The sequence below is a fragment of the Nilaparvata lugens genome, chromosome 5 (assembly GCF_014356525.2).
Source record: "Nilaparvata lugens isolate BPH chromosome 5, ASM1435652v1, whole genome shotgun sequence".
NCBI classification, from domain to species: Eukaryota; Metazoa; Arthropoda; class Insecta; order Hemiptera; family Delphacidae; genus Nilaparvata; species Nilaparvata lugens.
In genome coordinates this window covers 66,451,376-66,465,491 of record NC_052508.1, presented here as the reverse complement: position 1 = coordinate 66,465,491, position 14,116 = coordinate 66,451,376, and the positions used below count along the sequence as shown (strand labels likewise).

The 14,116-nt window shown below is 34.9% G+C and overlaps 1 protein-coding gene across 1 annotated transcript in view; it reads right to left on the bottom strand.

The window, feature by feature from the left end:
* The window catches only part of LOC111055161 (protein bark beetle), a 165,403-nt gene that overhangs the window by 30,035 nt on the left and 121,252 nt on the right, over positions 1-14,116 (bottom strand). Inside the window, 5 exon segments of the mRNA XM_039429103.1 lie at positions 309-569; positions 4,854-5,004; positions 6,847-7,106; positions 8,916-9,205; positions 12,794-13,063. Of these exon segments, the coding sequence (XP_039285037.1) occupies positions 309-569; positions 4,854-5,004; positions 6,847-7,106; positions 8,916-9,205; positions 12,794-13,063 (1,232 nt within the window).

Sequence of the window (14,116 nt, the reverse complement as noted above, 5' to 3'; positions counted from 1 at the left end):
ATTTATACATAGAAAATAGATACAATGCAGGAAAAAACAACAGGCATTCGCCCAAAACTACTTTAAACCTTAATTTGAAATACACAGTCTAGAGGTTATGCAAATGATAACTCAATTCACACACTATTTTGAGTCCAAAAATGTATGTACTACAATAATTTTGAATTTATCAGATTAATTAATTTTAAAATACAAATCCAAACGAAAATCATAATACAAAAAACATAGTATATAAGTCGCAGATACCAATACCCATTATTATTTATATAATGTTTATATAATGTGGAGGTTGGCAGATGGAAACTTACCAATTGAAAAGAAGATTGACACTATCCGAAGGCGAAATGAGAGAGATGCCATGAGAAGCCGAATTGGTGATGTTGACGTTGGTGATGATTGGAGATTTGGAAACGGCCAAGATGGCGGGCGACCGCTGATTGTGCAGAATTCCGGCTCCAGTGATGTTGGCGAACTCCACAACTGAGTCGGTTCGCTGGATCGTCTCGTGGGTGACCGTGTCGTGGACTCTGTGCTCGAACGAGTTCTGTTCAAAGTCTGAGCTTGCAAATCTGTAATTAGAATTTCTTCATTTTATTCATTTATCTATGATTATTCCTTCAATTGGCAGAGAGATCCTCGTTGCAAAGAGATGTATTGCCTCGCCGTAATACCTAATTTTATTATAATACTAGCCGTCAGGCTCGCTTTGCTCGCCATATCCGTCTAGCCAGGGGGCTCCGCCCCCTGGACCCCCGACTGGATCGACCAAAAATGAGATCAGTGGGCTCGCTTCGCTCGCCTGCCTCTAATGATCTAGGAGAACGTTGAAAAACGCAATTTTTGAGCATATCATAGGCGAAATATTGAAGGCCTCTCAATTTGTAGACCTCATCGGAACCTCTGTACCGAATTTGAACGTTTCATGTCAATTTGATCTCGAAAATTTGAGAAAACGTAGAAAAACGCTGGTAAAATCACCTGTTACTATATCGGCGTAACTTTGTCGAACAAAATTTTCCCACCTCAGCTAAACCTGTGTACTGAATTTTTTTTATATATTTCCATCAATTATTGAAAAAGGTGAGAAAACGCAGAAAAGCTAAGAAAAACATTGGAAAAACGCTGATTTTGGGCGTAGCTTTGATGAAATATTAGAGTCACCTCATCACAAAATTTTTAGACCCTAGCTAGACCTCTGTACCAAATTTGAAGATTTTCTGTCTATTACTTGACGAAAGAACTGAGAAAACGCAAAAAACCGCTAATTTTGGGCGTATCTTTGGCGTTATTTCAAATTCCTTCTAACACAACATTATTACACCCCAGCTGAGCTTCTGTAGTAAATTTGAACATTTTCTGTTCATTTGTTCTCGATAAAGCTGAGAAAGCGCAAAAAACGCTGGAAAAACGCAGATTTTGGTCGTATCTTTGGAAATTTTACCAAATCCGTTCTTAGTGCGCCTCTAAAGGGCCAACTGAGCATACCTACCAAATTTGAACGTTTTTGGTCGGGTAGATTTAAAATTCTGCGAGTGAGTGAGTGCCATTTCGCTGTTATAAGATTAAAATTAAATTATTCTATAATCGAATGAAATGAATGAAGTGGAAAATTACAAAATTCGCACTCACTAACACTTTGACCCAGTCGATGGCCCAGCCTAGTAACCCCACGTAAGCAATGAAGGCCATCGTTGGTAAACCACCCATCCACACGCTGGTGTTTGTCGTCGTTGGTCTTCATTGGGCCAGCATGTGGATGCGGCATTACCTTATTTTCTCACTTACTTTTAGACAGTAATAAATCTTAGAAGAAGTGGCAATAAATCAGTCAAAGCTGGTGTTAGTATACCTAACATAACGTGAAATAGCTGAAATTTAACTTCAAATTAGACTTAAGAATCTTGTACTGTAATGCTACTTAATTATGTAATGCACCTTAGTATACAAAATGAAATGGGATCATTAAAAGAGAAATATTTTCGCTAGTTTTTGTTTTTCCATTATATTTTTCTTTGTAAAAGAATGGAAGAACGTGAAATAACTGAAATTTAACTTCAAATTAGACTTAAGAATCTTGAACTGTAATGCTATTATAGCTCTATGTAATGCACTTTAGTATACAAAATGAAATGTGATCATTGAAAGAGAAATATTTTCGCTTGTTTTTGATTTTCCATTGTAAAATTGGTGTTGTATCTTTGGAAGTTGAATAAAGCTGGATTCCACACAACAGTGAAAATGAAAATTTAATTGCCATGAGTTCTAATAGATCCTCGATCCTCGTTGTAGTTTTTTTTTCAGGACAAGTTAACCTGTTTTATCCATTCATACTTCCTCAGTCGGGCTGAGTGAGAATAGTTGGAATTATATTTTTACTGTTTACTGGCACTGTGGTGTGCAAATCCAGTTTAAATAGATAAATTTAATGACATTTTTTAGTTGTAATAAAACTCACGTTATATTAAATCAAACTTACTAAAAAGTCCATTTACTCATCAATGAAGAAAGAACATTTTTATGTATTATAATATCATAGATTTCCAAAATATATGAATATCTCACCTGATACCACCCCAGTAATCGGAGCCGCAGGCAGGTTTCTCTGTCCGCATTTGACGAACACAAAATTACTGTTCCAGTAGCAGAGGTGCCGTTTTCCGTGCAGCTGTCCGTTCAGTCTAATGTCACAGTCTTCAAGTCTCGACTCCTCACCTGCAAATTGAAGAATGAATAAATTTTATTGCACTTTTCAAATGTCTTATTAAAACAAAGTCAGTCTTGTCTTACAGAACTATTCACTTATGATAAATGCTCTTCAAATTCATATCGATAATTGAAAGAATAAGGTTAGGCACACACCAGTTAGTCAAGACAAGACACGTTTAGTCACAATACTTCACATAGTTGCTTATGAAGACATGTCTAATTGCAATAACTAATCAGTGTGTGTTGCTTCATAATTTCATTTCATTCATTTATTGTATAAAATACTATAATCATAATACAATTATTATGACATTGGAGGAAAAACTAGGCTGAGCCTGTACTATTTCTCTCCAAAAATTTTGATAAAATGTTAATGTTGTCCAAAAGATAAGGTTATGTAATCACACACTGCTTCGTTACTTGATTTTCGGTCCAGGAATGATAATTTAAAATTTTGAATTTTGAAGGTTGATTTTATACTCTAAATGAATCACAGATTGTATCACAATAAATTAAAAACTTTAGAAATATTGCACTTATTTAAAAAATTTCAATACAAATCAAAAACCTACTCACTGCAACTATATAAACTTACTCATAAGCAACTATGTGAAGTATTGTGACTAATCGTGACTAGGCTTGTCTTGACTAACTGGTGTGTGCCCATCCTTAGACGTTGATGTTGTCAATACCACTATATTTTTGTTCAAAAATTGATTTACATTACAGAATAATTAATTTACATTTACAGGTTTCATGGTAACACCTACCCTTCAGCTGAACTAAATTTGAAGATTTTCTGTCTATTACTTGATGAAAGAACTGAGAAAACGCAAAAAACCGCTAATTTTGGGCGTATCTTTGGCGTTATTTCAAATTCCTTCTAACACAACATTATTACACCCCAGCTGAGCTTCTGTAGTAAATTTGAACATTTTCTGTTCATTTGTTCTCGATAAAGCTGAGAAAGCGCAAAAAACGCTGGAAAAACGCAGATTTTGGTCGTATCTTTGGAAATTTTACCAAATCCGTTCTTAGTGCGCCTCTAAAGGGCCAACTGAGCATACCTACCAAATTTGAACGTTTTTGGTCGGGTAGATTTAAAATTCTGCGAGTGAGTGAGTGCCATTTCGCTGTTATAAGATTAAAATTAAATTATTCTATAATCGAATGAAATGAATGAAGTGGAAAATTACAAAATTCGCACTCACTAACACTTTGACCCAGTCGATGGCCCAGCCTAGTAACCCCACGTAAGCAATGAAGGCCATCGTTGGTAAACCACCCATCCACACGCTGGTGTTTGTCGTCGTTGGTCTTCATTGGGCCAGCATGTGGATGCGGCATTACCTTATTTTCTCACTTACTTTTAGACAGTAATAAATCTTAGAAGAAGTGGCAATAAATCAGTCAAAGCTGGTGTTAGTATACCTAACATAACGTGAAATAGCTGAAATTTAACTTCAAATTAGACTTAAGAATCTTGTACTGTAATGCTATTATAGCATTATGTAATGCACCTTAGTATACAAAATGAAATGGGATCATTAAAAGAGAAATATTTTCGCTAGTTTTTGTTTTTCCATTATATTTTTCTTTGTAAAAGAATGGAAGAACGTGAAATAACTGAAATTTAACTTCAAATTAGACTTAAGAATCTTGAACTGTAATGCTATTATAGCTCTATGTAATGCACTTTAGTATACAAAATGAAATGTGATCATTGAAAGAGAAATATTTTCGCTTGTTTTTGATTTTCCATTGTAAAATTGGTGTTGTATCTTTGGAAGTTGAATAAAGCTGGATTCCACACAACAGTGAAAATGAAAATTTAATTGCCATGAGTTCTAATAGATCCTCGATCCTCGTTGTAGTTTTTTTTTCAGGACAAGTTAACCTGTTTTATCCATTCATACTTCCTCAGTCGGGCTGAGTGAGAATAGTTGGAATTATATTTTTACTGTTTACTGGCACTGTGGTGTGCAAATCCAGTTTAAATAGATAAATTTAATGACATTTTTTAGTTGTAATAAAACTCACGTTATATTAAATCAAACTTACTAAAAAGTCCATTTACTCATCAATGAAGAAAGAACATTTTTATGTATTATAATATCATAGATTTCCAAAATATATGAATATCTCACCTGATACCACCCCAGTAATCGGAGCCCGCAGGCAGGTTTCTCTGTCCGCATTTGACGAACACAAAATTACTGTTCCAGTAGCAGAGGTGCCGTTTTCCGTGCAGCTGTCCGTTCAGTCTAATGTCACAGTCTTCAAGTCTCGACTCCTCACCTGCAAATTGAAGAATGAATAAATTTTATTGCACTTTTCAAATGTCTTATTAAAACAAAGTCAGTCTTGTCTTACAGAACTATTCACTTATGATAAATGCTCTTCAAATTCATATCGATAATTGAAAGAATAAGGTTAGGCACACACCAGTTAGTCAAGACAAGACACGTTTAGTCACAATACTTCACATAGTTGCTTATGAAGACATGTCTAATTGCAATAACTAATCAGTGTGTGTTGCTTCATAATTTCATTTCATTCATTTATTGTATAAAATACTATAATCATAATACAATTATGACATTGGAGGAAAAACTAGGCTGAGCCTGTACTATTTCTCTCCAAAATTTTGATAAAATGTTAATGTTGTCCAAAAGATAAGGTTATGTAATCACACACTGCTTCGTTACTTGATTTTCGGTCCAGGAATGATAATTTAAAATTTTGAATTTTGAAGGTTGATTTTATACTCTAAATGAATCACAGATTGTATCACAATAAATTAAAAACTTTAGAAATATTGCACTTATTTAAAAAATTTCAATACAAATCAAAAACCTACTCACTGCAACTATATAAACTTACTCATAAGCAACTATGTGAAGTATTGTGACTAATCGTGACTAGGCTTGTCTTGACTAACTGGTGTGTGCCCATCCTTAGACGTTGATGTTGTCAATACCACTATATTTTTGTTCAAAAATTGATTTACATTACAGAATAATTAATTTACATTTACAGGTTTCATGGTAACACCTACCCTTCAGCTGAACTAATGTTGTTTGTTATTGTTGAAGGAAAACGAAATTCTTGTTGATAATATTGTTGATATCATATTGATAATATGGATTCCTATATACGATTATTATTCAAGAACATGATTATTCCTAAATCACCTTACATATTCCTTGATATCACTCAAAATATAGACTAGATCCAAATAAAAATTATGAATAGTTTTATCAATTTTAATCTTCAATCTCTCAAGAGAGAGAATTTGAACAAATTTAAAACGATGAAAAGCAGCTTAGTCAAGTTTAATCTTCAATCACCCAAGAGAATAGGATTAGAACCGATTTTTATTAGAAAGTATGAATATCAGTTTGGTCAAGTTCATTCATTTATTCATTAATATCATAATATACTCATCATAATTACGACCATAATTTTATTACTAATAATTACTATCATAATTACTCATCATAAAATAGATATAATTGGACGAGAGCAAAATGCCCAACCAAAAACTGCTCTACTCCCAAATAAAGCTGCCAATGAATCTACTTCAAGTCTATAATCTCTCAAGAGATGGGGCTACAACCACTACCTCCGTAGACAAAGCCATAGTGCATTCTGGTGACGTCAGCACAGGTAGGGCTCCTACACCAATAAACATTTGTTGATTTCCGCTGATCTATATCAGCTATAGTTTTATTGGTGTAGGAGCCCTACCTGTACTGACGTTATTATCAACCACCTGTCATGCACTACAGTCACTATATTACTATAGGTAATATCATAGCCACCTCTAATACAAGGCCGCGGCCTACGATATTGCAACGTCGCAGTATAGGCCTACAATCTAATACATGATAGGTTAAAAAGATCAGCTGGTATTTTTTAAAATCTTTTTCACCAATCATGTATTAGATTCTAGGCCTACACTGCGACGTTGCAATATCGTAGGCCGCAGCCTTGTATTAGATGGCTATGTATTAGGTGGCTATGGTAATATAGTTACTGTATCATGCACTATGGCTTTGTTTATGGAGGAAGTGCTACAACTGATTTGAAAGTACGAATATTAGTTTGTAAATTATGTTTCAATTCAAGTACAATTACCTGTACACTGAACAGGTTCCGGATAAGACCAAATCCTAGACAGTGAATTAGGATGGAATTCGACACGAGGTCCGTGAGACACCCAGGCATTCAGTGACTCCAAGCCGAGTTCACGACACACAACTTCTGCATTCTTCTCAGAGAACCTGCTATCACAGACGGGAACCCACTGCAACGTTGTCGAGTTCAGATATTCCAAAAACCCTTCGCCTTTTTCCGTTGGTTGCACGCAGTTCTGGCCTGTGCACAACCTTAGGCTCCTGAAACATACAAATTAAATTAAAGAAATAGGTCTAAATATATTTGTTCACATTACTGGCAATATTGTAACTGACAAGTAGCCAGCAAACACATGAATTATAATTCAAGAATTTTACTGATACAATGAAAGGTAGCCAATTCGATATATTACATGAAAGTTACTAGTAAGTTAGCCAATTCGAACTTGAATTTGTAGCTTCTTGCACATTCTCAGTTTCATGCATCCAAAAAAATCAATAAAACCAGACTGTTTTTATAGCATGTAGTGAATCTAAGAAGCTGACAAAAATGCCAGATGCCAGAAAAAATTGCCAGATTGCCAAATTCCAGAAAATTTCGATTTAAAAAATTCAATACTACCAGCCACACGGATAGCTTGCGGTAATTTTCAATAGAATGTGAAAAATCATAAAATAAGAAGCTCTAAGAATAATTATTATTGAACGAAAATCCAAATTAAATGCTGTAAATAAATGTTAATCCTGTTGTCAAAATTTGCAGTAACAGAGGTCTTCGGGGTGATTTACAGCATTTGATTTGGATTTTCGTTCAATAATAATTAACAATTCATTAGAATTTGAATAAATGCATACTCAGTAATTTCCATCTGAAGCTCTGAAAAATCGGCAAAAAGTGGGTATAAGGCTATGAGGTAAATAAGTTATGAGAGGAGAAAAACTACGTTTCTTTACTCCGTGATTACGATAAAGATTTCATTAGTACAATCACAGTCACCTCTAATAAATGCTCTACCCAACGAGTTGACAACACTGTGAAAGTTCGTCATGATTAAGCTGTCAGCTGCGAATCCAGGATTGAAATTGATCTTATGTACCTACTGAGCAATTTTCACCTGTGTAATAGAGCATTATACTGGGTTGCAGCATAGAGAAAAGATAGCATAAGAAGATATCCCATCGTATAGGGTGGTTTCTGTTCCAAATTTCTCTGTTTATTGGAATTTCAAGCTGTTCATTGTCGATTACTATAGTCGAGGCTGCGCTCGTTAATAAAGAATGGAATGGAGCCATAGAGGAAAGATAGCATTAGAGCGTTAGAAAGATATCCTAAAGTATAGGACGTTTATGCTCCAAATGTTGACTATTACTGTCCGGGTGAGAGTGTAAAAGCAGCACAATATGAGAGACTACCAACAACAAATAGCTCCACAATATGAGAGACTACCAACAACAAATAGCTCCACAAATATAACTATGGGGACTACAGGCTTCAATAAACAATGAAATTTGGAACATAAAGGTCTCACACTATGAGATATCTTCTTCTGCTATTTTCTTTATGGTTGCACCAAGCAATACTATAGTAGTTCTGTGAACAGTAGACCTCACGCATTTTTCATCCACAGATATCTGATGTCACCAGTTCACGGCTTCTCCAGACATCTGTGTAATGCTTGCAATAAATAATCCACTTGTCAACTGATTGATTATGATAATTCTATAATCTGATTAATCCTATCTTCAGAGTAGATGATATTTTATATAGTGATATCGCAGTATGGAGGAAATTCCTTTCCTTTCATATTATCCTTAAAATGCAAAAATTAAAAAAAACCTTGTGTATACATCGACGCGCAGTTAAAAAAAAAGAATAGCCTATTCCTGCCAAATCTCATAGAATTCTATCAACGGGTTTGGCCGTAAATGCGTTACATACATACAGACGAAAGAAAATCCGAGTTAAAACATAGAACTCCCTGCGTTCGGTCAGTCACAATAATATAGACGGAAATCAAATGAATTCATAACGAAATCTCACTTTCAACAAGTTGTTCTATTGCTAATTACCTTTGCCGGATAGGTGCCAGAGGCTTGGAGCCTACAACATCAGGATGCGGCTGGAACACAATCTCTTCACCGCGCCTTCCCCTCGCGAACAATCGGCCGAGAACCAGGATGCCAACATTCGGATGGAATTCCATGACAACTCCCGGCAGCAGGGTCAGTGTCACATCGGGCATAACAGTCAGGTCGGATCGGAGGACGTAAGGCGTCTCCCTCGGATGCAGAGTCAGCGATCTGGTCAGCCGGCCTCCCAGATCGTCCAGGTCGATAATGTCTGGCTGATCCCATGGTCCCTGTCCAAATCAAACAATAATATATTTATTCATTCATATACAATAAGTACAATTCAGGTAAAAACAACAGGCATTTGCCAAAAACGTCTTCAAACCTCAATTTGAATAATGTTGAATAGTCCACTACAATTATAATCAGCAACTTAGTGATTAATTTGTAGTTTGACACTTCAATAATAACTTCATTTAGTTATAGAAACATTAGACATTCAACATAGAAACATTCTGAAACAATACACGACATCAAGTCTAACTCAAGACCTAAATTACAAGAAAATAAATCTGGAGAATGATAGGATCATTTACCTCAATATGACTTTCATTGATAAACTTCGGTAATTTATGTATAGGGATTAAACTGACATTCAAATATTTCTATTCATGGAGTAGTTATAGGGATGTTTATCAACTATTAATTGTTTAAACAAACCTAGATTGTTTTGGATATTATTATTTTCATTTTTTTTTCATTAATATAGGTTATTGAAATAAATTATTGTTCCAGGATTAAACTGTGTTCAACTTATTTTGGGATTGAAGTTACAAAGTGAGCCAAGAAAGCAGAGCTAGATACGTCTTCCTTTGATGATTCGAACACATAGAATCATAAAACAAAGTGAAGAGATATCATGAATTTGTGAGCAAAGTTGATTATCGATTCCTCATGATCTTGAGGAAAAATCATGGAACAAATACGATGAATAGTTCAAGTGAATTGTTTGTATAGAAATTTTAATGATTGAAACAGGAAATGTTTGAATATAATTTTAGTTTCTTAGAAGTATATTTTTCCTACAGTTACCTTGAAAAGTGACGATTCCTACACTGATTACAGAACGCAAAGATTCACTTTTCCGCTCTAGTGCGGGAATAGTATATTTCGCACCTAGGGCCGAAAATGAGACTTTTCCGGCTCGAAATCGGTTTTCAAGTCCGAGGCCGTAGGCCGAGGACTAGAAAAGATTGAGAGCCGGAAAAACATTTTGCCCATGGTGAGAACGTTATTTTTCGCCACACAGAAAAATAAACAATATATATATGAGAATAATTGTTTATTAGGCACTTCCGAAAGCAAAACAGGAAGGTCATAGCTCTAGCAAATCTGAGGTAATCTGAATATCAAGAAATTATCCAAGTATTTTTATTTTTTATTCTGATTTGTCTAAATAACCTAAAAGATTATGTTCAATTATGTAAGAGGTTGAGTTTATACTTTTTATTCTTCCAAATGACAATAAGATGATATTATTATAAATGTTTTAATTATTGAATGATAAACACACGTAATGAAAAGTTTTTGATCAGCTGTTTTAGCACACTTGAAACTTGGCCAATCTGAATGTCAACGGAAGTTTAGGTTAGAAGTTCTATCCTACTCTAAAAATCGAATTATATGAATAGTTTATAATATATATCTTATCTGCATTTTATTCATCCAAATAAAATGATAGTATATTATTACAGAATACTTTATTGAATTCTAGAAGCATAAAATTATTCCGTTTATCCACCATGTTCCGTGATAAACGCTGTACTAGGAGGTTTGAGGTTAGATTCTATTATACTCTGAAAATTGAATTTGAATAGTTTATAATAGCCTATCTCATTTGTATTTAATTCACCCAAATAAAATGATAGTATCTTATTGCAAAAACTTTATTCAATTCTAGAAGCATAAACTGATTCTGTTTCATAAACTATTTTGTAAACACGTTCACATCAAATCAGAATCAGCTGACTTCAAGGTTATTTTACAGCCCTAGGGCCGTAAAAATTTTACCGGCCTGGTCAGAAAACAATCACTTTCGGCCTCCATATGACGCACGTAAACCAGCTCATTACATCCAAGTGGGGCGATAGAAAAAAATTTTCGCCCCACTGGATGTAATGAGCTGGTTTACGTGCGTCATATGGAGGCCGAAAGTGATTGTTTTCTGACCAGGCCGATAAAATTTTTTCGCCCCACTTGGATGTAATGAGCTGGTTTACGTGCGTCATATGAAGGCCGAAAATGATTGTTTTCTGACCAGGCCGGTAAAAGTTTTACGGCCCTAGGGCTGTAAAATAACCTTGAAGTCAGCTGATTCTGATTTGATGTGAACGTGTTAACAAAATGGAATCAGTTTATGCTTCTAGAATTGAATAAGTATTCGGCAATAAGATACTATCATTTTATTTGGATGAATGAAAAACAGATAAGATATATACCGTATTATAAACTATTCAAATTCGATTTTCAGATTAGGATAGAACTTCTAACCTAAACTCCCGAAGTCGACGACAACAAGCATTGTTGACATCCAGATTGGCCAAATTTCAAGTGTGCTAAAACAGCTGATCAAAAAACTTTTATTATTGTGTTTATTATTCAAGAATTAAAAAATTATAATAATATCATCTTATTGTCATTTGGAAGAAAAAAATATGGAGAATGGTAGGCTCATTTACCTCAATATCAATTTTATTGATATTGAGTAGTTTATCTATAGGGATTAAGCTGACATAGTCATTCAAATATTCCTATTTAATGGAGTAGTAATAGGGATTTTTATCAACAATTAATTTTCTACCTAGATTGTTTTGGATATATTATTTTGATTTTTTCATCAATGATTATTGTTATTGAAATAAATCATTGGTCCAGGATTAAACTGTGTTCAACTTATTTTGTGATTGAAGCTACAAAGTGAGCCAAGAAAGCAGAGCTAGATACGTCTTCCTTTGATGATTCGAACACATAGGCCCGGTTGCACAAAAGCCGGTTAAATTTTAACCGTGATTAATTCCGCGAGAACCAATCAGAGAAGCCGTTTTATCAAAAACGCATTCTCTGATTGGTTCTCGTGAAGTTAATCACGGTTAAAATTTAACCGGCTTTTGTGCAACCGGGTCATAGAATCATAAAACAAAGTAAAGAGATATCATGAATTTGTGAGCAAAGTTGATTATCGATTCCTCATGATCTTGAGGAAAAATCATGGAACAAATAGGATGAATAGTTCAAGTGAATTGTTTGTATAGAAATTTTAATGATTGAAACAGGAAATGTTTGAATATAATTTTAGTTTCTTAGAAGTATATTATGTATTTTCTGTATGAGGAAACATGAAGTACAGTGTGGAATACATGAGCGAATAGTATTTATCATCATTTTTGTAATGAAACATTTGGACTTGCTAGACTAGTAGAAATACCTATTTATAGAAGGAAGATGAGATTTATGAAGAATTAAGAGAGTCTACCTATCCATTGAATAGTAATTCACAACACAACTTACTAACAAGAAAAAGGAATTGCTTGAATGAAATTTGACCAGAAATATAACGATACACAGTATAATATGCCAGAAAAATATTAGAAACACGACTGAGAAGAAATCTCGTTGAGATACTTCAAGAGATGGAGTATGATGTACAGTATTACTCATAGAAAATAATACTGAGAAACCTGGTGTTACTGGTAAAATAGTATTGAGAAGATATGGTGTCGGAGTTTTCATGTCGCACCTGTTCAATTTCAGGGTCTCTGACATGACCTAGTATTACACATACAGTAAGCCTATGAGATAGAAAATGATGTAGTACTAACCGATAGCGATCCCTCAAATGACTCCTCGATCAAGAAAGGCCTGAATGTGGCCTGAGCATGATTATTCCAGTCATCGAAGTCGAATATCTTGGCTTTGATGTCTTGGAGGTTGGTGGACCCCCACCAGTTCTCAATCACATCCAGATAGGAGTTGAGACGCGCAGTTCGCACTCCCGCCACCAGAGAGTAGGCCAAGCTGTTGTTGCCCAGCAAGTTACGGTGCACCTTCACTAGTTGCAAGCCGTCGAAAACTATCACACTGGACGGCGTCTGAAAATGAGAAAAAACTTCTAACTTCTAGAAATTTCACATTTGAACATGAACAAGATAAACTGGAGAATCTAGATAGAAATGCCTACATGGCTGGGCTCTCAACTTCGGAATAGATTCCCACACAAGGTAGTCTTAGTTTGGTAAGCTCAAATCTTTACGTAAATGAATTTTGGAATGAACAGAAATAAAAGAAGATCTAGAGGAGGAGAATGTACTATATTATTATTCATTCATTCATCCTAGTTTATGGCTTCTGTTAGTGGAGGAATCCAAAGGTTGATTCAACTCCCCAAGTAACCAAGTATTCTCAATGTTTGCATAAAGTAATGTTCAGACCAAAATCTGTAGCTCTGCAGAGGTCTGTGGATGGATGGATTTGAAAAGATCTGTTGCCTGCTCAATCAATACGGGTGTTTACACTAGATAGAATTCTAATTTCAGATTCGGATTCAGCGCCTTGAAATAATTAATTTGGCTCGCGTTTGCTCAAAAAAAAAAAATGAAAAATGAATGACATAATTAAAAATTTTGGAATCAGAGTGCAACTGAGAACAGAGCGAAAGTAGCTTTGCCGGCCAACAGATGTTTTTTGGTGTGTACACAAACTCTGCGGACGTTCAAATATTGCTCTTTTGCTCTGCAGAGTGAAAAAGCTTGGTCTGAACATACCTTAACTGCGGTCAATCCAATTTTTAATACAGTTACAAATGAACATCGTAAGAGAATCTTTGAAAAAAGTGTCTCTAAACTTGGCCATTTCGTTAAGAATAAGATATTTCTATTAATTAATTCCAATTCTAGTTGGACCACCACTAATAGTACACTAATTTTAATAAATGGGGGAGTCCAGTCTCATAAGATGTCGAACTATCACACTAAAATTACTATTGTATTTTGATAATTTCAAAGTGAAAAAACACTCACATTCTTTTGGTGTGGCGACGACCGTTTCGTGTTGGTGTTGCACATTCTCAAGCCAAACAGAAACTGAAGTAGCTCAGGTTATGAGGGTGGGTATTTGGTCAGAGTGGGGGTGGAGGGGAGTTTTGG